This window comes from Thamnophis sirtalis, unplaced genomic scaffold (genome assembly GCF_051295495.1).
Source record: "Thamnophis sirtalis isolate CommonGarterSnake01/CBP01778 unplaced genomic scaffold, rThaSir2_p1.2 scaffold_9, whole genome shotgun sequence".
NCBI classification, from domain to species: Eukaryota; Metazoa; Chordata; class Lepidosauria; order Squamata; family Natricidae; genus Thamnophis; species Thamnophis sirtalis.
The window spans coordinates 31,852,443-31,879,804 of NW_028261389.1; the positions used below are offsets into that span (position 1 = coordinate 31,852,443).

The 27,362-nt window shown below is 37.2% G+C and overlaps 1 protein-coding gene across 3 annotated transcripts in view; it reads left to right on the forward strand.

Annotated features, from left to right (window-relative positions):
- Nucleotides 1–17,268, forward strand: part of ZC3H7B (zinc finger CCCH-type containing 7B) — a 57,425-nt gene extending 40,157 nt beyond the window's left edge. For all 3 annotated transcript variants that reach the window (XM_087723219.1, XM_087723221.1, XM_087723220.1), the window contains exons 18-23: nucleotides 670–803; nucleotides 1,200–1,305; nucleotides 8,648–8,756; nucleotides 10,094–10,224; nucleotides 11,267–11,430; nucleotides 13,048–17,268. In XM_087723219.1, the coding sequence (XP_087579345.1) occupies nucleotides 670–803; nucleotides 1,200–1,305; nucleotides 8,648–8,756; nucleotides 10,094–10,224; nucleotides 11,267–11,430; nucleotides 13,048–13,240 (837 nt within the window). In that variant the 3' untranslated portion in view covers nucleotides 13,241–17,268. The remainder of the gene's footprint in view (nucleotides 1–669; nucleotides 804–1,199; nucleotides 1,306–8,647; nucleotides 8,757–10,093; nucleotides 10,225–11,266; nucleotides 11,431–13,047) is intronic.
- The last annotated feature ends 10,094 nt before the right edge of the window (nucleotides 17,269–27,362 follow it).

Consider the following 27,362-nt stretch of genomic DNA (forward strand, 5'->3'; position numbering starts at 1 on the left):
TCATCAAAGCAAAGCTGATTGAGGAACTCTGGGAGTTGGTCCACAAGTCTTAAAGTGGCCAAGGTTGGAGACCCCTGCACCAGACGACAGTATCCGGGACCCTGAAGTATGCCCACTTTACCAAATCTCAAGGGAAGAAACAGTAAGAAATAAGCAGTCCTCCAAATCCTAGTGTAACAAGAGGCTGTCCATTCTTGTACCAACAATGCTTATGTTCTAAAACCAGACAAGGTCAGCCTTATGACGAGTTTTTCTCAATTGCACTTTTGAGATATGAACCATAATCCCTAGAACTCCCAGCTGCACTATTGATTAGGGAATTCTAGAACTAAGTCTCAGCATGTATGGAGGATGGGAGATTGAAGAAAGCTGGCATTCAGTAATACACTTCTAGATGAAATGTTGCCATCCTGAAATCCCACTGGAAATAGTCCTCAATTTCCATTGTTCAGTGGAACATAAAGAGAGACCTCTGTCAGGAAATGCTACTGATGCAAAGAGCATTTTGTCTATTAAGCACACTTCTCATTTGGGGATGATGGGAAATTAGCAACAAGGATTCTGGATGTTTTTATAGCCATGTTTTGTTGTGTGCTTTTTCATAAAAGAATATATCTTAGAACCCAAATTTCTCTGTTAACTTTGTTTTCTCCACCTTCCTGATTTTAGGCATCTGTCAGAACTCCCATTTTCAATACTTTTGACCTCCAGATGAAATTTGTGTGTGGCCAATGTTGGAGAAATGGACAAGTTGTGGAACCAGACAAAGATCTCAAATATTGTAGTGCCAAAGCGCATCATTGGTAGGTACCTTTTCCTAGTCTGTTTTCTCCTCTCCCTGTGATGAGGTTCTGTGATGTAGAACCTCTTCCTGCGATTATTTTGGCATCTTATATTGAAATAACTTATCAGTTTTATTTTTTAATGCAGTCTAGAAATATTCATAACTAGATATCCTGCTGCTTATGTGCTGCTGCCGTTTTGTTTCTTAGTTAACTTTGATGAAAAGTGCACACCCCATCGTCCTAGCTTTTTCCTTGGTGGGGTTATGGTTATGGTTCAGCTGTTTCGACCCTTCCTTGGTTGCCATGAAAGCTGAACTTAGTAAAAATGATCATTTTCAATGTTCCATTATAGTGATGTAAAGTTTTTATAGCATTTGTTTTCTGCTCGATTATTTTTTTACATGCTTCCTCCAGTTGGACCAAGGAGCGCCGTGTCTTGCTAGTGATGTCCAAAGCAAAAAAAAAGTGGGTATCCGTTCGACCCCTGCCTTCTATCCGCAACTTCCCTCAGCAATATGATGTAAGTAATGCTCTTCTTTGCACAACACTGCCTACCCTATTTTGCATTCCATCCTTCCGAGGTTGGTAAAATGAGGATCAGATTGTTGGGGGCAATATGCTGACTCTGTAAACCACTTAGAGAGGGCTATAATGCACTGTGAAGCGGTATATGCGTCTAAGTGCTATTGCTATTGCTTGAAGAAAGCTGTTTTACATTAAAAAAGCATGCAGGAAAATGGGTGCAAGAGCTCAAATAGTGAAGGAGATGCTCAGTAGTCAGTATTGAAATCCAAAGGTATCTGTCATTCAATTTTGAGTGAATATTTGATACCTATTAACATATGCATTCACATTATTTTGATTGTAGTGTTTCAGGATTGTTTGGTTCTGAAAGTGACAAATATATCTTACATTTCTTTTTTTATGTAGACTATAGGTAGAGCAACAGAGGTTGCTATTCTGCTAGAAAAGATATTAAAAAATAAATACAGCACTTAAAAATAAAAACAACAAAGTCACAACTGAAACTATTGTTTTGGGGGATTACTTTTTTGAAGGTGAATAGGCTAGAAATAACATTTTATATAAATAGATAAAAAAGTACACGTTGATGCATGCAATGAGATATGCATTTGCATAGACTTTATGTGTATCCTTGGGTAAATGCTTCCTGACAATTCTCATTTACTGTATTGTCTTGAGGGGAGGGAGGGGTCTACAAAATGTAAGTCTAGTATGAAAGGAAATTTGTTATTCCACCTAATTGTGTCTTTGTTGATTGGTAAAGTTGTGTGCAGATTTTTAGTATTTTTGGAAATATCAGTTCAATCTGTTTCTAATTGGAATGTCTGTCTCTTTCCCTTGAACAAAAAGCCAAAATATTTTGTTTGCATATGTGAGTGATGAGTAAGAACAAGAGAGGGAGTTATAAACAGATCATACTTCTAATATACATGAATGGTTTTAATTATAGAATGGAAATTGGAAACTCCAATATAACTTTAGGGCGTGGTCTTTTAAAAACTGCAAAAGATTTTTTTCATGGTAGAAATACAATACAATAATAATACAATAGCAGAGTTGAAAGGGACCTTGGAGGTCTTCTAGTCCAAGGCAGGAAACCCTATACCATTCCAGACAAATGGCTATCCAACATCTTCTTAAAGACTTCCAATGTTGGGGCATTCACAACTTCTGGAGGCAAGCTGTTCCACTGATTAAGTGTTCTAACTGTCAGGAAATTTCTCCTCAGTTCTAAGTTGCTTCTCTCTTTGATTAGTTTCCACCCATTGCTTCTTGTTCTACCCTCAGGTGCCTTGGAAAATAGTTTGACTCCCTCTTCTTTGTGGCAACCCCTGAGATATTGGAACTCTGCTATCATGTCTCCCCTGGTCCTTCTTTCTATTAAACTAGACATACCCAGTTCCTGCAATCTTTCTTCATATGTTTTAGTCTCCAGTCCCCTAATCATCTTTGTTGCTCTTGTCTGCACTCTTTAGAGTCTCCACATCTCTTCTACATCGTGGTGACCAAAACTGAATGCAGTATTTCAAGTGTGGCCTTACCAAGGCATTATAAAGTGGTATTAACACTTCATGTGATCTTGATTCTATCCCTCTGTTTATGCAGCCTAGAACTGTGTTGGCTTTTTTGCCAACTGCTGCACACTGCTGGCTCATATTTAAATGGTTGTCCACTAGGACTCCAAGATCCCTTTCACAGTTACTACTGTTGAGCAAGGTACCACCTATACTGTACCTGTGCATTTCGTTTTTGTTGCCTAAATGTAGAACCTTACTCTTTTCACCATTGAATTACATTTTATTAGATAATGCCCAATGTTCAAGTTTGTCAAGATCCTTCTATATCTTTAGCCTGTCTTCTGGAGTGTTGGCTATTCCTGCCAGCTTGGTATCACCTGCAAATTTGATGAGTTCCTCATTTATTCCCTCATCCAAACCATTGATGAAGATGTTGAAGAGTACTGGGCCCAAAACAAAGCCTTGGGGTACTCCACTGCATACTTCCCTCCATGAAAATGCAGTTCCATTGAGGACTACACGTTGAGTGCGGTTGGTCAGCCAGTTACAAATCCATCTGGTGGTGATGCTGTCTAACCCACATTCTTCTACTTTATCTAGCAATGGGTTATGGTCTACCTTATCAAATGCCTTACTGAAGTCCAAGTAAACTATATCGATGGCATTCCTCTGATCCACTAATTTTGTCACATTATCAAAGAATGCAATAAGATTAGTCTGGCATGATCTGTTTTTGACAAACCCATGTTGGCTTTTGGCTATTAGTTTGTTTGCTTCTAGGTGTTTGCTAATTCGTTGCTTGATTATCTTTTCCAGAATCTTTCCTGGTATTGAGGTCAGGCTGATAGGTCTGTAGTTTCCTGGATCTGTTTTTTCCCCCCTTTTTTGAAGATGGGAACAACATCAGCTCTTTTCCAGTTCTTTGGTAGTTCCCCGGTGCTCCAGGATCTCTGAAAGATATAGTTCAGTGGTTCTGAGATCTCATCTGCCAGTTTCTTCAGAACCCTGGGGTGTAAACCATCTGATCCTGGTGATTTGAACTCGTCCAGGGTAGACAGGTGCTCACTTACCATTTTCTTCCCTATTTCAACTTGTGTTCCTAATCTGATTTTTGTGGTGCTGTTTTTGATAGGTTGGACTGTTTTATCTCTTTGTGTAAAGACAGATGCAAAACATGAGTTAAATAGTTCTGCTTTCTCCCTGTGGCTTGTCACCTTCTTGCCACTTTCTCCAGCAATGGACCAATTGTTTCCTTAACTTTTTTTTTGTTTTTAACATGTTAGAAGAAGCTTTTTTTGTTATTTTTTACTTTTGTGGCAAGCCTTTCTTCATTGTGAGCCTTAGCTTTCCTCACTTCATCTTTACATGCTCGGGCTATTTACTGATATTCTGCCTTAGTTATGTTCCCCCCCCCCCTTTCCACTTTTTATACTTATCTTTTTTGTCTTTCAATTTGTCAGTCAGTTCTTTATGCAGCCATGCTGGTTTCTTTTGGGAGCTGTTACTTTTCTTCTTCATTGGTATTGTGCTAGACTGGGCTTTTATAATCTCATTTTTCAAAATTTCCCAAGCTTCTTGAGTTGTTTTCCCCTTGAGGATTCTCATTCATGGAATTTTTCCCAAGCTCTCTCTCAGTTTATTGAAATTAGCTCTCTTAAAGTCCAAGACTCTAGTTTCACTTTGTTCTACTACTTGTGTTTGCATAATGTTGAATTCCAATATTGCATGGTCACTTGCCCCCAGGGTTCCTGTGGCTTCAACACCTTCTATCATTTCCTCTCTGTCAGTGAGAATTAAGTCCAATATGGCCGATCCCCTTGTTCCCTTCTCTACTTTTTGGGAAACAAAGTTGTCTGCTAGGTTCGTTAGGAACCTGTTGGATCCTCCACTTGGTGCAGAGTTTGTTTCCCAGTTGATGTCAGGGTAGTTAAAATCCCCCACTACTATTGTGGTGTGCTTCCTACATATGTTAGTTAGCTGACTAGCAAAAAGTTCATCTACTTCCTCTGCTTGGTTGAGTGGCCTGTATGGCAATGTCATTTCCCCCCCAACCTTTAATATGCATTCAAGATAGTTCTCATCATTGTTGTGCTCTATTTCTGCAGAGAGGTAATTATTTCTTATATATAATGCAACTCCACCTCCTCTTTTATTTGGTCTATTTCTTTTAAATAATTTAAATGCTTCTAGCCGTATGTTCCATTTGTCGGTTTCATCCCACCAAGTTTCTGTAATGGCAACCATATTGTATGCCATTTTTACTTGAATTTCTAATTCACCCTGTTTATTCCTCATACTCTGTGCATTGGTGTATAGACATTTGAGTCCATTTTGATTGACCTTGTGTTTACTGTCTACATAACCTGTGTTATGCCTGACTGCCCCTATTTTCTTGCTACTTGTATGATTCATGCACATGGTATGGCACTCACTATTGAATGCTTGGTTTTGCTTGACAGTGGGAGTGATAATCTTACCCGCACAAACATCTGTGTTACATACACTGACAACCCTATGAATTTTAGATTGCTGGGGACAGAAATGTTCTGTATCAATTAATTCTCTGTCCCTGCAAAACTCATATCAAGAAAACCTCTTTGGGGAGAAAATTCCCAAATCAGGAAGCCATTTCTATCTTTCTGCCCACCTCATTTTAGTTGCAGTGGGACTTGGAAAAAGATCTCTGAGGTTGAACTTAAAAATTTGACTGGCTTATCTAAAAGAAGTTAGCCCTTAACACGTCTGGATTCTATGCCACGTAGGGCTTTCTGAACTTGAAGAAGCAACTGGAAGATGCATTTTATTTTGGCATAGCTGCAAAGCTGCAGCTTATGTACTAGAGGTGATGTCCTTATGTACTATATATTTATTAGAACATTTTTAATTGATCAAGTAATTTCTGCTGAGGAGTTGTATCCAATCCATGAATTCTAAAACCCATGAGAAAACTTATGTAAAAAGCTTTCTAAGACACAGGAACCTCTTGGGCTTAAAACCTTGACCTTCATACTACACAACTGTGCCTTTTGCGTTTTCATAATCATATTTCATGATTTCTATTTTCTTAATCAAAATAGTTTCTTCCTTGTCTCGGAAAATATGATTGCTTGGAGATGACATGGCAACTTTGGATTTTGAATATTTATTTTAGTGGACATTAATTTAAGGAAAAAGTAGCAATATGCAAATGAAAAGGCTGTTTTGTAATATTTCAGTCCAACAGACATAAAGGGACAACGGCTTGTTATTTGTTCTTCTCAGTTGTAGATACAATTCTCAAAAGGTAGAACTGGTATATGGGGCTGGATTAGATCCACTTTGGGAATCTAGTCTTATTTGTATCCATTTCCTGAAGAGAGATAAGATTTGGGTACAGAGCTACTTTCTGACATGACAAAAGAGCTGGCAAATTGAGCCTTCAGAAACTTTATCTAAATTTTGGCATGGATTTTTTTCTTGAAAAATGACTACAGCCTTCTGAGGCTGCTAGAGTAGATCTGAGTTTAGATCCACATCCTGAAATATCTTGACCAAGTTTTTTTCTCTTTCATTTTAAGAGAATGTATGGAGAGGAGAGTAAAACAGTGAAGTTTGAAGACCTTGCCTAGACGGTTCAGTACTGCTTAATACATGAGGGGAACATAATGTTGAGGCAATGCATGCTCATATAAACATTATCTAATTAATATAGGAAAAATGTTGCCAAATGGACTTGTTTAATGTCTCTGTTTAGTATAGTGGCCAACCAGATCCTTCTGTTAATCCTACAGGTGAAACTGAAGGATCCAGCTTTGCATTGCCAGTGAGAGAGCGAAGTTGGAGGGAGGGTGACACATTGGTGGAGGCATGGCCCTCAGGGATGACAAACTTTCAGCAGACGAGAAAAAGAATTTTGCCTTCATTCATGAGAGCCATTCTTTCTGATTAATAATTTTTATTAAGCTTTTTACAAAACAAAACATAAAAACCACATTCTACATCCATTCTTCCCATTCCTAAGACATCAGTATATCCCATTTTGTGTATTGTCGTACATACTTTCCATTCATTTTACACTTGCAATTTCCTCTTTACATTTATAATTCTTATCACCTAATATTACATTTATGTATATATTCTACTTTCATTTGTTATTCCTGTTCTGTAACCAATAATACCATTTATCCCATACTGTATAGTATTCTTTATCTTCTTTATCTTGTAATTTAAAAGTTGATTTGACCATTTCCATGCAGTCCATTATTTTTTTTATTATGTTTTCGGAAGGTATGCTATCTTAATTTCCAATTTTGAGCATATGTTATTCTTGCTGCTGTCAATATATGAATTATGATATTATGGATTTCCTTTGCAAACGCTCCTCTAATTATCCCTAACAAAAACATATCCAGAGGCCTGTTATTTCTTGCAACCAGGTTCTTATTTTACTCCAATATTTCCTCGCTTCCGGACAAGTCCACCACATGGGGAAGTATGAACCGTGTTCATGTTTACATTTCCAGCATCTGGGGCTCAAAGAATGAGAGCCATTCTTGCATATTTTTGAAGGTGGAATGCACTTCTGTCACTTTGGAAGAGAAGAAGGAAGGCAACTGTCCATACAGCTAAACCCTATAATGCAAAGGGTGCCATTGAATTCTGCACAATGATTGCTTTTTGCACATTTTATGCCACATTAATCCTGTTATTCCCTGTATAGGTAACTATAGCAGTTCACTTTGTGACCTTATGAAGTTACAACAGCACTGAAAGAAGTGATTTATGACTGTTTTTCACACAACCATTGCAGCATCTCCATGGTAATGATCAAAATTCAGATGCTTGGCAACTGGCTCATATTTATGACATTTGTCGTGTCGCAGAGTCATGTGATCCCCTTTTTGATCTTTGGACAGGCAAAGTCAATGGGGAAGCCAGATTCATTTGACAACCTTGTTACTGACTTAAGAACTGCAGTGATTCGCTTAACAACTGTGGCAAGAAAAGTCATAAAATGAGGCAAAACTCATTTAATAAATGTCTCCTTAGCAACAGAAATTATGGGCTCAGTTGTAGTTGTAAGTTGAGGACTACCTGTATATCTTTTGTGACTATTAATGACCAGAATGTTGAAATTGGCTCATACCTGAGGCATGTGGATATCATTGAATATGTGTACTCCATGTGGTAAAGCCTCCAACTGAAAGTTCTTCACAAAGACAAACCTCAGAAAAATGCAGAATTTTAGCACATGGTGCAGAAATAATTCCACATGAGATCTTCTAGGGGCCATCTTGAAGATTTGCAATAACTGACTATGCGTATGGCCAAGGCTATTACTTTTATCACCTTTTCTCCCTCCCTCTGGCACCAAAATATCCATCCATCATCACAGTATATATCGGGCTGAGGAAGCTTACCTTTTCCCATCCTGTATGCTAAAGAACATTCTTCTCTCACATTCATCAACAAGCATGTAAGCAGAGAAAGGGAAAAGATATTAAGATGATCAAATCTCCTACCTGCCCCATTAGCAAGCAGTTGGAGAGCTGAATGTACTGTGCAGTAATTCTAATGGAAAATGGGATGCTCGTGCTGCTTGTTGCATTTTCAAGTGAATCATGTGCAAACAGAGTAGCAGCAGCTTTGAAACCTGTAGTAAGTTGCACTCCTCCAAGAAACCACATATGGGCAGTAGGTTGCCCCCATACAATCACTACTGGGTGTGTAATGAATTCACAATACTTGGCATATCTTTTCTTTGTTTGATTTTTTGCCAGCTTAATTCTCATAAGAAAGTAAGTGTTTCTGAAGGCCATACATTTTTCTGTTTCTTCCCAGCTCTGTATTCATGCCCAAAATGGTAGGAAATGCCAATATGTTGGAAATTGCTCCTTTGCCCATAGCCCTGAAGAGAGAGAGATGTGGACCTTCATGAAAGAAAATAAGAGTGAGTGGAATATTTAAATATGTATCTTTATATATGTTCGGGAGCTGCAGATTTATTTATTTATTTGCTTGCCTGCCTGCCTTCTGGTTTCTCCCCATCTCCATCTTCAAGTACTCATTGACAATAATAAATGATCAGTGTCAATATAACTGGTTTCCACTAAAATATAGTGTGCAAGCTGACAAAGTTTAACCAAGATTTAACCTTATATGAATATTAGGTCAATAGGAAGTCATTATAATCTGAAACTGGGATGTTTTGGAATGAATATGCAGATTCTGGTTTCCTGAATTCATGATTATCACCAGAATAAATACCCCCTTGAAAATGTCCAGGTACTACAATAAAAATTAGCTTCCACTGATATTAAAGAAAGGTATTTGAACTTCATTACAGCAGGGAGGATTAGGATTAGGATTTATTTCATTTATATGCTGCCCTCAGGGTGGCTCACAATTCGGTCAGGGAAGGGGGTACAGACAGGGGATAAAAAGACGAACATAAATACACAATTTAAAACCACACAACAACATACCATTCGAGGAGGGGGGCAAAAGCTCTTTAGCCCCAGGCCTGTCGGAACAGCCAGGTTTTAAGGGCTTTGCGGAAGGCCTGGAGGGTGGTGAGGGTTCGAATCTCCACAGGACCTTGTTCCAGAGGGTCGGAGCAGCCACAGAGAAGGCTCTCCTCCGGGTAGTCGCCAGTCGGCATTGGCCGGCGGATGGAATTCGGAGGAGGCCTAATCTGTGAGATCTGATCGGTCTATTGGAGGCAATTGGCAGAAGGCGGTCTCTCAAGTACCCAGGTCCAATACCATGAAGGGCTTTATAAGGGAGGAAGTTGGCAAGGTAAAGAAGAGGAAAGTTAGCTCTGCCTTTTCAATAGTGGCTGCCTTTGAAAACGTCCCAGGATGTGGGGATTAGGCCAGGTCCAGGACATAAAAAGAGGTTTGGTTGAGGCAGGATCTGGGCTGAATTGTGCAACCGCTTCGAAGCAGCAGGTCTCAATATTCACAAGGAGCTGCATTCCTTCTACTTCATTTGATAAAATACGTTAGACTGGCACCTATTCTGTATGCAAGTCTTTAGATGCTATAGCTGAATGACAGCACATCTTCCTTGCATGGAAAAGATCCAAGGTTCAGTCTCTGGAATCCTGAAGCAGGGCTGAGGAAGACTGTCCGACATCTGAAGAGACATCTGTGTGAAATTGATTAAGATTCTGACTTGGTAATAAAAAGCTTTTGATGTTGGCAGCCAGACATTCCTGTTTAGAAATATTGTCTTGGTAGGATGCAAAAGTGTCTTTAGCTAATCCAGCTAATTGTATTGTTGCAGTTTTGGATATGCAGCAGACTTACGACATGTGGCTGAAAAAGCACAACTCTGGAAAGCCTGAAGAGGGAACACTTCTAACATCACGAGAAGGAGAAAAGCAGATCCAGATGCCCACTGACTATGCTGACATGGTAGTGTCCTATTCTAGATAATGTTGTGATACTTATTTTTATTTTGCACCTAAATATTTTTAAGATAAGAGTGCTACACCTTGCATCTCGTATAGATCTTCAGTGCAGCATTTTACATGCTCAGCTGCTGCTGGTTTTACCCTAATTTTGCAAAATAAGATGGCACATGACAAGGGTCATCCCCAAGAACTGTTCTCATTATCTCTAAAGCCCACACACAGCTACATGATGAGGTGATGAAGTGGTTGTCAGCTCATCCACTTATGAAAGCAATGTGAAGAAAAGAATCCTGCCTACCTTTTATACTCTTGCTTTAAATCCTGGTTCTTCTCCATGTGTTCTGCTGGAGATAGTGATGCTCTGATCTTGTTACACAGGGAAGGAAGTTTAGACTGTCACGTTATACATTGTCATAGATAGAATGATTGTGTACCCTGGAATAGAAGGCTGATGGCACCTTAATAAATTACATGTTTTCCTAAGAAGCTCTGAAGATCTCAGAAACCAGTCAGTATATACATTTTGTTAACCCAAGATTTGTTCACCAGTAAGATACGGAGTTAGATATTTCTACATTTGTTGATTATATTTAAATATAAATCAAACTCGTAGGATTTTTTTGCAGAACAAATCTTTCTGTGAAACAAATGTTACCCTATTCCATTAATAAACACATCAATTGTAGTATAAAACTAGAAAATGTTTAGTAATTTATATTTTTGGTGATGCATCCAGCAGGTCTTGCTCATTCAAGTAACCAAGTGGAAACAAAAAAATATGTGCCACCTTTAACAGAATCATTATCTTGAGGCTCCTAAGTATTTTTCAATCCCTAGGAAACTGACTATTTTAGTGGTAGAATTTTTTTTGCTGATACTCAGTTCTGTTAACGTCAGTATGAATCCTCAAAAGAACAGTGGATTTAGCCATGGAAAAGTAGTTTTATTCATCAATAAAGGACTCTCCAGCCATTTTTAGAGCAGTTATCAGTGTAACCTAGTAAAGGCATAGGACTGTATTCTCTTGTTTTTCTGGTGGCTAGATGGGTTACCATTGCTGGCTTTGTGGGAAGAACAGCAACAGTAAGAAACAGTGGCAGCAGCACATCCAGTCTGAGAAGCATAAAGAGAAAGTCTTTACATCTGAAAATGACACCAGCTGTTGGAATTACCGTTTCCCAATGGGAGAGTTCCGGCTGTGTGAAAGGTACAACCCATAACATTTCCCCTTTTTTAGATCATGTACTATTGCAGAGTAGGGGGAATGTATTATTTGTTTTGCTTTCGTTTAACTACAGTTTAAAGCAGGGGTGTCAAACTTGCAGCCCGCAGGCCGGATTTGTCACCTGCTAGCCCCGTCCCCACCAAGTTTAGCGAAGGGGGGGAATGTCCCGATACATCAAGTGACGCCGAGAGTTTGACACCTCTGGTTTAAAGGTAATTATCTCTGCTAAGTCTGTGACTCACATTGAGAGATATTTCATGGCTCCAGGTAAGTCTTTAAAATCAGTATTTCTCAACCTTGGCAATTTTAAGATATATGGATAGCAACTCCCAGTATTCCCCAGCAACTCCCAGAATTCCCCAGTATGCTGGCTAGAGAATTCTGGGAGTAGAAATCCATACAGGATTGTATGGTTGTATGCCAAGGTTGAGAAACATTAACTTAAATGCAGAACTTTTCTGGCAAAGATGGGCATAAATATGCATTCAGATATAATATAATAGGCTTCTCCAAAAAGGACAAAGCAGATTCCTGGTCCCAACAAAACCCCTTTTATTAAATGAATGTGAATTCCTCTCATTCATATCCAGCAAAGGCCGGGTAAACAGTCTTTCAAAGGCGACGTTATGACCACAGACCTTCTCTAGCTTGGAAAACTGCCATGTAAATATTTTCCAAACGCAGTGCTGTGCAAGGAAAGTCTTGGCACAGAGTCTTTGAGATTCACAGACTGATCTTCACACTCCTGAAACGAACGAACGAACGAACAAATGAATTGTTTCCTGCAAAGGCCCACTCCCCTTTCACTCTCTTTTATTTCCTATGGGAGGGGCCATTCACCATCCACCTGTGGCTTTACTCCCAAGTCAACCCTGATTTCTCAGCTGTTCTTTTCTTCTGGCAGCTCTGTGCATGCGCACACTGGGAACAGTCTCCAGTTGTTCTTCTGCCCCACTTCTGTCTAGCTCTGAAGACAGCTGAGAACTGCCAGGCAACCTTGGCCCCACCTCCCACCTCCAATTCAGAGTCCTCGTCCAAGCCTTCCCCAGCCTCCAGGACTGGCCTACGTTCCTCCCCACCCCCTCCTCACTGTCCAACTCTGCTGCCAGTTCTGCTGGCTGCTGGCAGGCCACAACATATAATATGCTCATGTCCTTGTTTACCAACTAAAGAAATCGTGTGTTTTAAACAGATATTATATTCTTACGATTTGATATAGGAACTGTGTTTATTCCTGAGCTGATGATTTCAGAAGCTGTACAATCTTGCTCTGTAGAGTCTCCTACTATTGATCCTTTAGTTAATCTTCATGATTGATACACCAGCTTTCATGTGATTTATTTGAAGGTGACCACTTTGTCAGCAGAACATTTTGTTGACAGATCTAGATTCCCATGTGCTAGAATCTGGATTGTTACTGAAAAAACTGTCCCTTTCATGCTGTGGGCCCTGTAGCTTTAGGGAAACATCGTTCTGTAATTTAAAATTAACTTTCTGAGTTCGAGAATTAAAAAATTCTAGAGAATTAAGAATTCTAGAGAATTAAAGAAGAGAGATTCCTATTTAAAAAGTTGACAATTGTGTCCTCACCTCCTACAGGTTCCAGAAAACAAAAGGCTGTCCTGAAGGAGAGAAATGTCTCTTTGCTCATGGGCAAGATGAGTTGACAGAATGGCTTGATCGCAGGGAAGTAATGAAGCAGAAACTGGCTAAAGCTCGAAAGGATATGCTGTTGTGCCCTCGAGATGATGACTTTGGCAAATACAACTTTCTATTATGTGATAGTATATAATTCTGGGTGGTGGTGGAAACGAGCAGCCTTTTCAGAACTGGAGTAAGATGAAGCTTGGGCAGTTACAAAGAGCCTGAAAATTGTTCCAATACCATGGCTTTGATTGTAAGATAATCAAAATGATTCACTAATGTTGAATGGAATTAAGGATTGAATCATCAGTTGCCAGTGGACACAATGCTTCTATCATTTTGTTTTCAATTTTTTTCCAGTCAATTACCAGCTTCTTTTTCTCTTTTACTTTCATAAAAGAGAAGATGGTGGTTGTTGTTTTTTCCAACCAGATTCTTATTTTGAGCATTTGATTCTTGATGGGATATTGTGGTATTACAGAAGCACGCATAGAGCAAGAAGATACATAAAAAATGCAGGGTTTTATTCAAGTTAGGCACTTGTGTGCTGGGTCTTTATGCTCACAAACCAGTGTTGAAATTAACAATACAAAATGTTAAATATGAATAAGATATAAGCTTCCCCCATTTCAATCTGGTTCTAAAACATTCAGATTATTCTGGTGGTTGCTTTTAAATAATAGTAGTAAAGTATTTACTATTTAATACTACTAAGTGTAAATTAAATACTAGTAAAAAATACATTATGTCTTTTTCTCCTTATAGCCAGAATTCCATCACAGATGAAAGCAAATAATTTTAATCCTGTCACATGGTATTAGAAAAGCCATTGGCTTTTTTTAGAAGCAATTAGTTTTTTCATATTAAAGATTATTGAAAATACACTAGATAATTGATGACTGATTTAGGCCTTGTACGAATATATACATGTCAAAGATTACTTTTATTTCTGATGGTATGTCAGCAATCACAACAGTTAATTTTTGCTTCTTTAGAGAGAACTTTAAAGATATCTGAGAATTTTCCTGTAAAGGAACATGTTACTACTATGTTTGGGTTTCTGCAGAGAACCTGCTTATTGAAAAAGAATAGTTTCCCACTATACATGTAGTAGTCTCTCTAGTAGGTACAGTTCTGGTGGCCCTGAAAAAACAGTGATGATGGAAGTGAGATGGAAGGATTTAGTTTGTTATCCAGGAGTGGATTTTATACATCTGATTGTGCCAAAGAATCGGGTTTGTAAACTTTCTTTGGCATTAATAATTATAAAAGTATCTTGGTAATTTTGATCTCAAGGGGGAAAAGAAATTAAACATTTTCAAAATAAATTTTAAAAATTCATCTGTTTAATTTAAATTGCAAATAAAAAACTTGCAATTAAGTGTTTCATATCTCAAACTAATAGAAGTTAAATATAAGACTAAAACATTGTTTCTTTCCCTCTTCTTAAATAAAGAACAAGAAAATTTCCTCTGAACCTATGTTCAATGTACCTATGAAAAGAACTTCAAGAGGCTGTAATTTAAAGAACCTTTATTAGGAATTAAGTTCCTCTATTTAGTGGTCAATTGAACAATAAAGTCAGAAAAAATATGATAATAACATTTCACAGAAGAATAACAGACTGTAGGGAAAAAATGTCACATTGTTTGATGTGATAGGAGGAAACAAATGATTCATAGTGTATGGATTTTGCAACTGTAACCAAAAAACCCTCAGCATTTTTAGTGCAATTATCTTTATTGGTCTGATAGGGAAGTACATATATGTTTTGGGTATATGGTGCTACAAAATTGGCTTTTATACTTTTGCAAAGTGGATTAAGGCATGGTGTAACCTGAATGTGAAGGTTTCATGTAAAGATATCTATCTAGAATCTGTAGGCTTGCTTACAAAATGCTTTACTCTTAATGAAGTGTGAATGCTGTAGAATGTTATACCTTTCTTCTTTTGAAGTAATATCAGTCAAGATGATCTACCCTTATTCATATGAAGAAGAAAAATGATATAATAATTATAACATGTATAATAATTATAAAGGAAATGCAGTTAGTAGGAAGAATATAATGTCAGTCTCTTTTTCTGCTATTATTGATATAGATGAATTATTAACATTTGTCTGATAACTTTAATTACTCATTTCTACCCATCACAAAATTTTGGTCTAAAATCATCTGTTTCCTGAATAAAAGCAAGTATTTTTGGTTTATTTTAATGGTGCAAAGATCAGCCTTTCCTGAGAAAAGTTTGGATACTTTTTTCTAAGCTTTGAAGAAGAATATTTTAGCATCATGCACCAGATGCCCTCCAAATGTGTTCAATTGCTATCTCCATCGTAAATACTGAACATAGTAATTGACTGTGTTGATCTGCAATGAAAGAAATTGTCCATCAATCTAGAGGGTGCCTGAGCAGGGAAATTTGCATATGAGGTAGAGGATCTTTATATTTCTAAATATTTTAAAAGTAGTTATGTTCACCAATTGTCATCCTGTGTGGAACTCATACATATCTGGACTGAAACTGTTTAAACCAGCCTCTCCCCAGTTTGATTGTTATAGAACTGGCAACAAGATTTTTCAGATTCTGTTATATGCTTTCCATTATCCTAGACATTATTTTTATAAAAGGAGTACATTTTTTGTCTCTTGCCTCATTAATTAAATACTGTAGTCTTAATTATTGATTCTGGATTAAAGTAAGCCACAGGACCCCAGTTGCAATTAAATGAACCGAATGCATTCCTTCTTCCCATGCATAGATGTGTTGAGTAAGTTACACAATACACTATTATCTGTTTAATTTGTTGATCCTATTTCTCTAAGAAAAATGAAGGTAAATAAGAGATAGATGCTTAACATTCTAAGCTGTCTGCTGAATCTAGAAATATAACCATACACTGTGTCAACCCAAGATATGTGCATTTATTTAGATTATAGACCTAAATAAAATGTTTCCTTAAAAAAGTAATTAAAATTAGTTGTAGCCTTTTTCTACTCTCTTCAGTACAGCTGTGCTGGAGGGGGAGGAAAGGCTTGCGGATTATGTTAGAGCACAGTGGGTGCATGTATTCTGGGCATTGCAGTGGAAATTTTCATTTTATTTCCTGATATGATAATCTGGTATGTGGTGTTGCAGTATTTTGTTACCAGACTTGTTCTAATGTGTATATATGTACTCCTTTCATAAGACATATATACCCAGGTATTAAATATATCACTATATAATATTATATATGTGTGTGGTATAAGGAATCTTTATTGAGAGTTAAGGAAAAGGACACAAGCCAGGGAATAGAGCATCTCTCATTGAAAGAAAGAAGGTGTGGGGAAAGGGTGAATATGTCTCTGGAATTCAATAAAGCATTGATTATTATCCCCACCAGTCACGAATCTACTATTTTGTAAACGCCTGTAAAGCTTATTCACAGAAATAAATATTCAGCTAATGAGGAAGTAAAATCTGTTTATTGTTTTGAGGAAGGAGATACCAGACAGGAGTAGGGGGTTCTGTTTTGTTTCCTTTTCTTTTGTCAGCCCAGAGGTTACAGGGATCATCAGTTTCTGCTATATTACATCTTGCGATATCCTGCAGCATTTAAGTTCAGTGCTTTGAATAGCTGAATTAAAACAATAAAACAGGCTATAATTAACTACAATTTAATAGGCTGGCAAGGGAGGGATTTTCAGAAAGCATTTGAGTATGATGAAATGTTGTCATTGATTGTATTTATTAATAAATACAAAATGTGCTTCTGAAATCTTGGAATGTCCTATTATTCTTTGTATAAAAGTGATTCCATATAAGATGCCAAAGAGAAAAAAAAGTTGACGGGCTGCTTTCCTAGACATAAAAATGGAGCAAGGTACATTTGAACGGGATGCTGGTTAACCAAGCTTTTACCAGATTGTTCCTTAGAAATGTGAAGAAAAAGGAAAGCGAAGGAAGGGAGATGCTTTATTTCTAAGCTGGGTTTGTAATAAGCTCGAGAGTCCTACAAAATATCTATTAATATATTTTAAGAATACCACACTTTACTATTAAAGAGTAATAATATCTTTCACAAAGTCCAGTAATCAAATAATACTATAGATGTTCTAATAACATTCTTGTTCTTAATAAATTTGTTTCTTTTAGCCTTTGTAATAGAAAATAAAAGTGTGCACTTTAAACCTTCATCCTGTGCTTTGTATACTGATGTTACCCTTCAAGTAAAATGTTAACATTGCCCTCCGTCTCTTATTATTGAACATAACTCACACTGCCTAATGCCTAATGACCAACAATATAACTCAGACCGGGGCGTTTTATGGACTGCAAGCTATATCCAGCCCTTTGACTGTTCCTATTCAATCTGCAGCAGCCAGGGGTGGGGGTGTGGAGCAGTGGCAATAGACCTGATTTCATATGGCCCCTTGGGAAAATTAATTGCCCACCCCTGGAGTAACCAGTAGATGGCTCGATTTTGTTTGTTGTAGACCAGTTTCACTTCTATTAGGTTCAGTCTATATTTTGCTAGCTCTTCCAAATCCTTTAGCCAACTTTTCTTTGACCAGATCACAACTACCGGGCATGATTGGCGGGACAGTTGATAAGGAAGTTTCTGAAATACCATGGTCAATACATCTGAATTGCACTACCTGCTATAGACTAGTTGCAACATCTTTTTTTAATCATTTCATCTTATATTTTGTCATAAATTGAAATTTCCAATATTTGTAGTGCTTTGGAAAAATTTGAGAGGGGCCAGCCAGGAGTGGGATTTGGGGGTTTGCATAATTTTTGCTAGAGTATTGCCCAAACCTGTGCGAACCCCCAGCAACCCACCCCTGATTACTAGGGTATAAAGATGGCTGGTACTTTTTTTATTTACCTTTAAAAAATGTAATATACACTTAGTCTTCCTTGCAACACCTGTGATATCACTACTCTTTGGTGGGGCATACATTTGGACAATGTTATTAATTACGTGAATATTAGTCCTTTCCATGGGCCTGATTACACTGCTTTGAAAGTCATTCATGCTCAGTACCAGTCCCTGAGAACAGAAGCTGAAAAATACATTATCTCTCAAGTTCATGAGAAAAAATGGATAGATTGATCTTTGGTTTGATGTATTTCATTATTGCTTTTAATTAATGGAATGAGAGAGAGGGATCCTCTGATAGTTCCTAGTAAGCAGGGCAGTGCATGGAAAAGTAACTTTTCATACTCCTTCCCACCCTCATTTTTCTTTCTTAACTGCCCCCCCATGACAACTGACAACATAAAATGTCCTTTTATATGTCTGAAAGAAGAGTGACAAGTATTCACAGTGTATTGCCATTAACCGTGACAAAATCGAGTGATATTATACTAGGATGGGAGGGAAGGACCCATGTTTCTTTCAACCATCATACGTATATGGATACAATCCATTTAGTCCATTGCTGAAGTGGAAGAAGTACAAGGCTTTTTTTCACAAGATTTTATTAAATTTCAACGAGATGATATACGAAAAAGATAAAGAAAAAAAATGAAAAACGGGGAAAATGCAAGATTAGGAATGCAGGAGGGGGAAAAGGGAGGGGGAAATCAATAAGAGTAATTTAGAATAGATGCAAATATAAAATACAATAAACCTTTTCCTCTGAAATTAACCACAACACCTACTACTTCTATAAACATGAACAGTTCTAATCATCAAACCACAAAGTTAAAATTTAATTTCTTTGTTTCTAGCAAAAAATAATAATCCAAAAGTGGTTTCCAAATGGAAATAGCTAGACAACTCCTTTGTTTGATCAAAGCAATCAATGTTGCCATCTCCACCAACTCCATTAACTTCTCTATCCAGATGGGCAAGGCTTTCAAAAATTCTTCCTCTTTTAAGAAGGGAAATTACAGGGTTACACTGATACAGATATGGGAAGTGATGCTTGTTGATTACTTGTCACATGCACTGCTGAAGGATACTTGTAACAATCATGCAACCACATTCCTGACATCCCACTCAGAATAGAGGGTATTGAAGTAGCGGATAAACAATCCAGTCTTAGTCAGTGGCCACGTTGCCAAGCCTTACTAAGAAGTCTCATGCTGCCTCATGTTCTTCCCTCATGACATAAGGCTTCTTAGCCTTCGGTTGCCCAGCGGCTGCAAAAAGCCATCATGAAAACGAACTATCCTTGGTCAGAGATCCAAGGGACGTTTTATCCATACAAAAGAATTTGTTGGTTTATTTTACAGGGTTTATATGTTACTCCAGTCATAATTGATTCTGAACAACACGCAGTTCTCTCTTTGTACTTCAGATCAAAATAAAATACAACTGAAAAACCAAACCATACAAATTACAATATAAGACTCGGAGTAATTGCAATCCGTTCTTTCCTCTCTTTTTTTGCTAGTAGAGGGATGGGGTGACCCAGTGACTAAGACGCTGAGCTTGTTGATCAGAAGGTCGGCAGTTCAGCAGTTCGAATCCCTAGTGCCGCCTAACGGAGTGAGATTCATTACTTGTCCCAGCTTCTGCCAACCTAGCAGTTCGAAAGCACGTAAAAAAATGCAAGTAACAGTGTTCCATGCACCTTTGGCGTTTAGCCATGCCAGCCACATGACCACAAAGACATTTTTAGACCACGCTGGCTCCTGGGCTTAGAAACGGAGATGAGCACTGCCCCTACAGCTGGAAAACACTAGCACGCATGTGTGGGTAAACTTTTAACTTTACCTTTAGAGGTATTTAATCTTAATCTTCTAGGACTTGTATGAATAGCTAACCTAATGCCACCAGGGCATTCAAATGTGTTTGGGGAGACATTGTTCCAAAGGAGGGGGCTGGAATAAAGAAGACGGGCTTCCTTGGCTCCTATTTCTATGTGAAGAAAACCTGCCTATTTGTGAGAAGCTGGTCCTCTGTGTTTCGGAGCTTCAATCTGTGCATGGCTTTAAAGGTCTTTAAAGAGCAGCGCACTTATGCAAATCAATAAGCAATTCTGTCCCAAAAGTAGCAGTGTTATATGGGTGCAGTGAGAAATCTGCTCCACTAAAAGTAGCTTCCAAATGCTTCTCAAGGACAGCCCTATATACAGAACACTGCAGTAGTCAGTATCACTATAGTAGTCCAACTAACTAAAGCATGAGTAGCTATAAGCAAAACCCTTCCACAAATGGCACATAGATGGAACTGAGTAGAAATTCCATGAGAAAATGTTTATTTTTGTGCTTTTCAATTTCTAAATTAACTGGCATGCACCTATGTATTTCTAATCTGATCCAAATGCTTCAAAATAATAATAAACCATCGTATTTGGCAATAAGCCAATATAAATGTGTCCAAGACTCTAGCAGCTGTACTTTCTTTTTTCTTTCAATTGTGTTTTAGATTTAAAAAATAATAGTTTTCATGCTGGGTAACACTCTCAGAATCTCTTGCTGTGTTTTCTGTATTTTTTTCCATTGAAAAATGTTACCACTAGCTTCCCTCTGTTATGTGACTTCGGTAAAATTTTTGCTTTTTACTAACCTTATCTTCTATCTGCTCAAAGATAAATATTAATATAGGTAGTTCTTGATTTACAACAGTTCATTTAGTGACTGTTCAAGGCAGCCTGACTTTGGCAGACCATTCAAAGTCCTGCCAATTCTGATGCCAAATATAAGAGTTGGGTGGAAACTACAGAAAGACATTCATTCTAAACATATTTGGAAGCACATAAATTATTATTTCACATCTTCTAAAAGGCAATTTTCTTTTCAAAATTACTTGACTGCTATAATAGCAATGGAATCTTTTTTAAATTAGGAACATTCTGTTTTCTTTCTGTCTTTCTGTGTTATTCCCATAGCTACCTAGTATAACATTGCTACTGTGTTTTACAAAAGAGTCTGTGAAAAATTAAAATTCCTTGAACTTGGGATAGCCTGTTTGTGATAAATATTTCATCACAGATGCTCTGCTGTAGAACAAGTCTAGTCTTCTTCAAAAGACAGCCTTAGTCTCTCAATATCTTTCATTAAGTATCTCTCTCCTCACCACCACCCTTCTTACTGTTTTTGTCCCTCTCTCTTGTCTCTGCAATATGTCAATTAAATAATCATATATTTAGCCATTATAGGAGCAACTGGGCAGTTCTTTTGTTTATTCTCCAGAGACAATATCTCCCTTCATTTCTGAAGCACAGCTACTTAGAAGTGGCACACCCACAAGTGCGAAAGGAATAAGAGAGGTAGGGCAGAGGTTTTACATACAAGGCCTCCAGGCCAAAGAAAGATTATGGGAAAGACAGAGGAGAAATGCCAAGGAGAAGCTGAGGCTTGTTTGCATTTATTCTGAGTAACTTGCGTGCAAACGCAGGATGAGATTGCAACCTAATTAAGATGTTTTGTCTATAATTGTAAATTGTATTTTCAACCACAAAGCACTGTCCATTTTAAAATTCAAAGGCAAAAGTAGTTAAAATTAGCAGATTTAAGTGATCAATGTTTATTATATACCAAGATACAACTTTTGGAATAGAGCCATAATTCTGACAGCAAGACTAAATTTAAATTAGAACTACAGTTACTTCTGTAATTAAAAGATATGTTTCCTAACAAGTCACTCTCCTGCTTGAAAGCATAATGCAAGACTTATTTAGTTATTATTCTTGTCTCTCATCACAATCCGTGAGTTGTCTCCCACCCAATCCATAGTGGTAAGGGGTTTCATCCAGTCTCAAGGCTGACTTCAGTCTTAGTAATTTAACTTTTTATTAGTTTATCGAAGTATAAAGTACAAAGGAAAAAACATGGAAAAGTAAGAAGAGAGGGAGGGAAAAAGAAGGGATATAGTTTAACAGGAGGGAGGGAAAAGGCACTGTCTTTAACACATTAAAACTACAACATTTTGCTTTTACGCAACAATATGTGCAAGCCATTTCATGGCTTCAGTCTTGTGATAGATTCCGGTAATAGATTGAAGCTCATCCAGTTCCTTCAACTTTAGTTAGGTCTTCACTATTATTTAACTGTTATTGTGGCTCATCACATAGCCGGATGTTTAAACTGGATCTAGCATTTTTATTCACCTATCATCATCTATCTGGAAAAATATAATGGCTGATACGATGGAAAAGGCTAGAAAAAATATCAATAGTAAAAATGAATTATCTTATCAAGTATTAGTTCAAATGGTCCCAATGAGAATGGAAGAAAATACATTTAATGAATGACAAAGACAAATTAATAAGTTTATTTGTTCAGATAAAACACTGAAGATCAAACTCAACATTCTACAAGATGCAAAAGAAGAAGATCTATTTGCTATATGAAATTTTAAGCTAAACGATTAAGATAATTTTGAACTGGATTAGAAATTGGATCATCTGCAACATTAGGTTATGCGGTATATATTGTGATAAGGTTTTATTCAGAAATTCAGCTAGTCAAAGATTGCATGATTAAATGAATGAGGAATTTAACAGGACCATTAAGGAAACAATGAAATATCAAAAACAGATAAATATCAAATCCATTCGGAGAAAATCGGCAAGTTTTTCATTAATATATTACTCCAATAGCAGTAGACTTATATACCGCTTCATAGGCCTTTCAGGCCTCTCTAAGCGGTTTTACAGAGAGTCAGCATATTGCCCCCAACAATCTGGGTCCTCATTTTACCCACCTCGGAAGGATGGAAGGCTGAGTCAACCCTGAGCCGGTGAGATTTGAACCGCTGACCTGCTGATCTAGCAGTAGCCTGCAGTGCTGCATTTAACCACTGCGCCACCTTGGCTCTTACTCCAGTATTGATTGCTACAGTCGATAATACATATTCAAAATCCTGGTAGAAATATAATAATTAAGACCAATCCAGATAATTACAGTATTTCAAGTCTAGTGGCAGTGTAACACAGCTTGAAGCTGATTCATCATAGCATGAAGAAAATTTTGAGCAATTGCTTCCTCTTCATGGCAGTTATTTTTCTCTTTAGTATAAAAGCTTCTTATTCATTCAAATTACTTATATTGAATTTCTTCACTATGAGACTGGCAGAGTAAGTTTGTGGAATGTGCTAAATAAAAATAATAATTTGATAGTTAAAAAGATAAACCTGATACTAACTTTATTTCAAAATTATTTATGGACTATAATTCTGTACAGAGATTTCTGCCACTTTCAATTTTCAGGTTTCTTTTAACAAAAATTTAAAATATTATATATCTGATCAATTTATATGAGTTGCTTCAGATTAATTAGAAATTCTTATTCTTATGTTTTTATTAATTAAATTATAAAAGTAAAAATGGCTGGTTTTGCTAGTTTGATTTCTAATAGGTCTTAAAATGCCAACCTGATAAATGATTATAGGTATTCCAATTCAATGTTACTTTTAAGAATAAAAGTGAAATGTTTTTACTTTTTCTTTTTAAATGTTATAAATACTTCTATAATTTATTTTTTGATCCTCCATTTATTTATTTTTCTTCTCTTTTCATTTTACTCTTACATTAAAAACTGTGTTTTTTTTTCAAAATTGCAGATAACACACAATTAATACTTTAAAAAATAAAACAAAATTCTAAATGAGTCTGAGGGTTAGAGATGACTTAAAAATTGTATAATGAATTTTTAGAGAATCAAATCAAAGTGCTCCACTTAAGAAAAAAATAAAAATGCATAGACATGAGGTATAATGTGCCTAAGTTGGTATTAGTATTTATTCCTTTCTGAATTTAAGATACCACTAATTTTACCTGGAATTACAAACCACTAATTCTGATGGTTTATTTTGGATTTACTTCCATATCCATATCCATAAAATGATGAAACCAGTTAAAACCATGCCATACCATAAAATAATCAGGTGTAAGCTACTAGAACTCAACCACATTAACCATATTAATTAACATTAATTTATAAACATACGAAGCTGTTAATTGATTACTAGCTGAATATGAATCTTCCAAAATGGTAAACACAGTATCAGTTTGTATTAACAGAAGGAGAGCATCCCTGTAATAGAAAGCAATAGTTGTATCATTGTTTTGTGGGTCATGGCCCATATCAAGTAATGTGTCCAGTTATTTGGTTTCAAGTCTGATTTTAGAGAAATTGCAAGAGGTTCAGAGGAAAATAATGATGAGAATGGGGATGTAAACTAATGATTAAGAGAACTATTATTAAGGGGGTTATAATAAAACTCTTTGAGTATGAAGATGTCCAAGGCCTATTGTCTGAAGGTGTAAGACACAAAATAATTGTCTCTGAAAAATAATTCTCTTGTTACTTTGGAGGCTTTCAATATTAATGTCAAGCCCTTTCAGACTGGCAAATTCAGGAAACAAGAACCACTTAGATTCTGGATGATCTTTATTACTAGTAGGGGAATGTAACAGAAACTTGAAACCTTGGCAAAGCAATTCTCCAGATCAACTTATATTAAGTGTAACTAAAGCAGTTATTCTAAGTCTTTTTCTCACATTTCCCTCCTCCCTAAACTACGTAAATCTTTTCTGTACTGGTTTACTCTTCCTGGAAGAGTCTTGCTCTCTCTTTCTTGTCCCCAGGCTCTATTAAATGTTCTACCACAGCATGTTAATTTCTGTCAAATTATGCTCAACCACTTTTATTCTTGCAATCTGTGATCAAGCAACTATTGCTATTAACTAGCCGATAAAGAATCAGGTTTTTTTAAATGAATGAATGCTTATCTCTCTACACGTATATTGCTATCCCAAATCAGTGACAACAATTAATTAATTCCCTAATGATAAATGGATTTTGGCAAAATACTGCAGTGCATATATTAATGACAAGTTCTTTGGCTATGTTTGTAAGAATGGTTTTACTCCCTCCAGAGTTTCAGAGACCATAAGCACACAGGGTGAAATACCATAATGAATATAGCAATTATTTTAACAGGAAAGATTGTTATAAATTCTGACTTATCTGCTTGATTATCTTCTAAACTAACATTCAATTAAAAGGGGGAAATTGCTATAGGTGTGAAGCAACAACAAGCCACCCAACCAAGCTGAGGAAATACATTAACTTTTTGCTAATCAATTAGCTGTGTGCAGGAAAAAAAGCCGCTATCGTAATGGAAGGCTTTAACTATATTGACCTCAACTGAGAAACAAACTCTGCAGCAAATGAAAAATCTAACTCTCTTGTCTTCATGCAAAATGAAAAAATAAGGTAGTTTATCAAAAGCAGTACCATGGGTGATAGAACAGCAGATCAAGATAGGCAAGCAAGTGGTAAGAGAATGCTTATCTGCTTTGGATGAGTTCAAAAATCTGGGACTAGATGGCTTAAATTCCAGGGTACTAAAAGAATTCCTGGAACATGGGGCAATTGACAGAGAACTAGACAAGAGCTGATGTGATTCCAATCTTCAAAAAAATGATAAAAGAAGAACCAGGAAACTATAGATCGATCAAGCATCAATACTTGGGAACATCTGGAAGATAATCAAGCAGCAGGTTTGTGAGCACCTAGAAATCAGCAAGATGATTACTAGAAGCCAGCATTGGTTTGTTAAAAACAGGTCATGCCAAAGAAACCTTATTGTTAAGTTGGTAGACCAAGAAAATGTTGTGGATATAGTATACTTAGACTTCAATACGGCATTTGACATGATTTAAGTAGACCACAACCTACTTCTTGATGAAATAGAACAATGTGGGATAGACAATACCACTACCAGATGGATTTGCAGTTAGATGATCAACAATGCTCAGTATGTAGTCCTCAATGGAACTGCTAGACTTATGTGGAGGAAAATGTGCAGTAAAGTAGCTCAAGGTGTCTTGGGCGCAGTGCTCTTCAACATCTTCACAAATAACTTAGATGAGGGGATTAAAGGGGCACTCATCAAATTTGTGAGTGATTCCAAGCTGGAGGGAATTACGAATTCAGTATGGCAAGGATCTTGTCAGACTTAAACATTGGATCCTATCCAACAGGAGGCAGGAAAAAACAAATACACAAGTGCCTGTGAGACCCATTTGGGTGTCCTAGTGGAGCATCACTTGAGTATGAGTCAGCAGTATGCTGCAGTTGCTAAAGCCAATGCAGTCCGAGGCTGCATCAACAGGGTAATAACTTCAAGATCACAGGAATTGATAGTACTGCTCTATATTGCACTAATGAGGCCACATTTTGAATACTGCATCCTAGTTTCCATGATACAAAAAAAGATGCTGAGATCCTAGAAAAAATTCAGAGAAGAGCAACAAAGATGATAAGTGGTCTGTTGCTTAAACAAATAAGGGAACTAGGTGTGCTTAGCCTAATGAAGTGAAGGCTTAGGGGAGACATGATAGCAATCTTCCAATACTTGAAGAATGGCCACAGAAGAAGGGAATAATAAGGGTCAATTTATTCTACCTAGCACCTGAGGATAGGACAAGAAACAAACCATGGGTGGAAGCTTGTCAGAAGGACATCCAACCTGGAAATAAGGAGGAATTTTCTGACAGTGAGAATTATTAATCAATGGAACAGCTTGCCTCCCAGAGTTTTGGGTACTCACTCACTGGAAGTTTTCAAGAAAAAATTGGACAGCCATCTGGGATGATATAAGGACTCCTGCCTTTGGCAGAGATTGGACTAGAAAAAGGTTCCCCAACTACCGAGCCATGGCTCACTACCAGACTGTGGCTGGTTCGGAAGTGGGCCGCGCAAGTGGTGGGCTGGTACACATGTGCAGCTTGACTTGTGCTGGCTGGAGACATGCAGCTTGATTTACATGAGTGGAGGGCTGGTGCATGTGAACATACCCAAACTGGCCCATTGCTTGCACAGTCCAGTTCCCTTCTCCCCACCCCCCGCCCCCGGCTGGGCCACCAAGCCATACAGGGCTAGAAGATCACCAATGTTCCTTTCAGCTCTATAATTCTATAATTCTAATGAAGGATATCAAGCTCATGCTCACCAACACAAACAGATGTAATTGGATACATATTTTTTTTTCTCTTAGCGGGAAATTATTAATTGTTCTGTGCACTTATCCAACTATAGCATAGTCAGTTCCACCAATAGATTAATCAAAATATATTATTAATCTATTATAATATGCCAGTTCAGAAAGATTAATGCAATTTTGGGATTTTTGTGATTTTGTTTCTGCATACATTGTGCAGTGTCATCAAACCCTTTCCCAACAGACATGATTTCTGTAGGGCAGTGGATTGCTATCCAGCTTTTCAATAAGAAACAATGTTATAATCAAGTTAACCCACAGATGCTCTTGGATTTAACTGCTAGTTTTTCCCCTCCCTCCTTTCTGATATTTGTATTG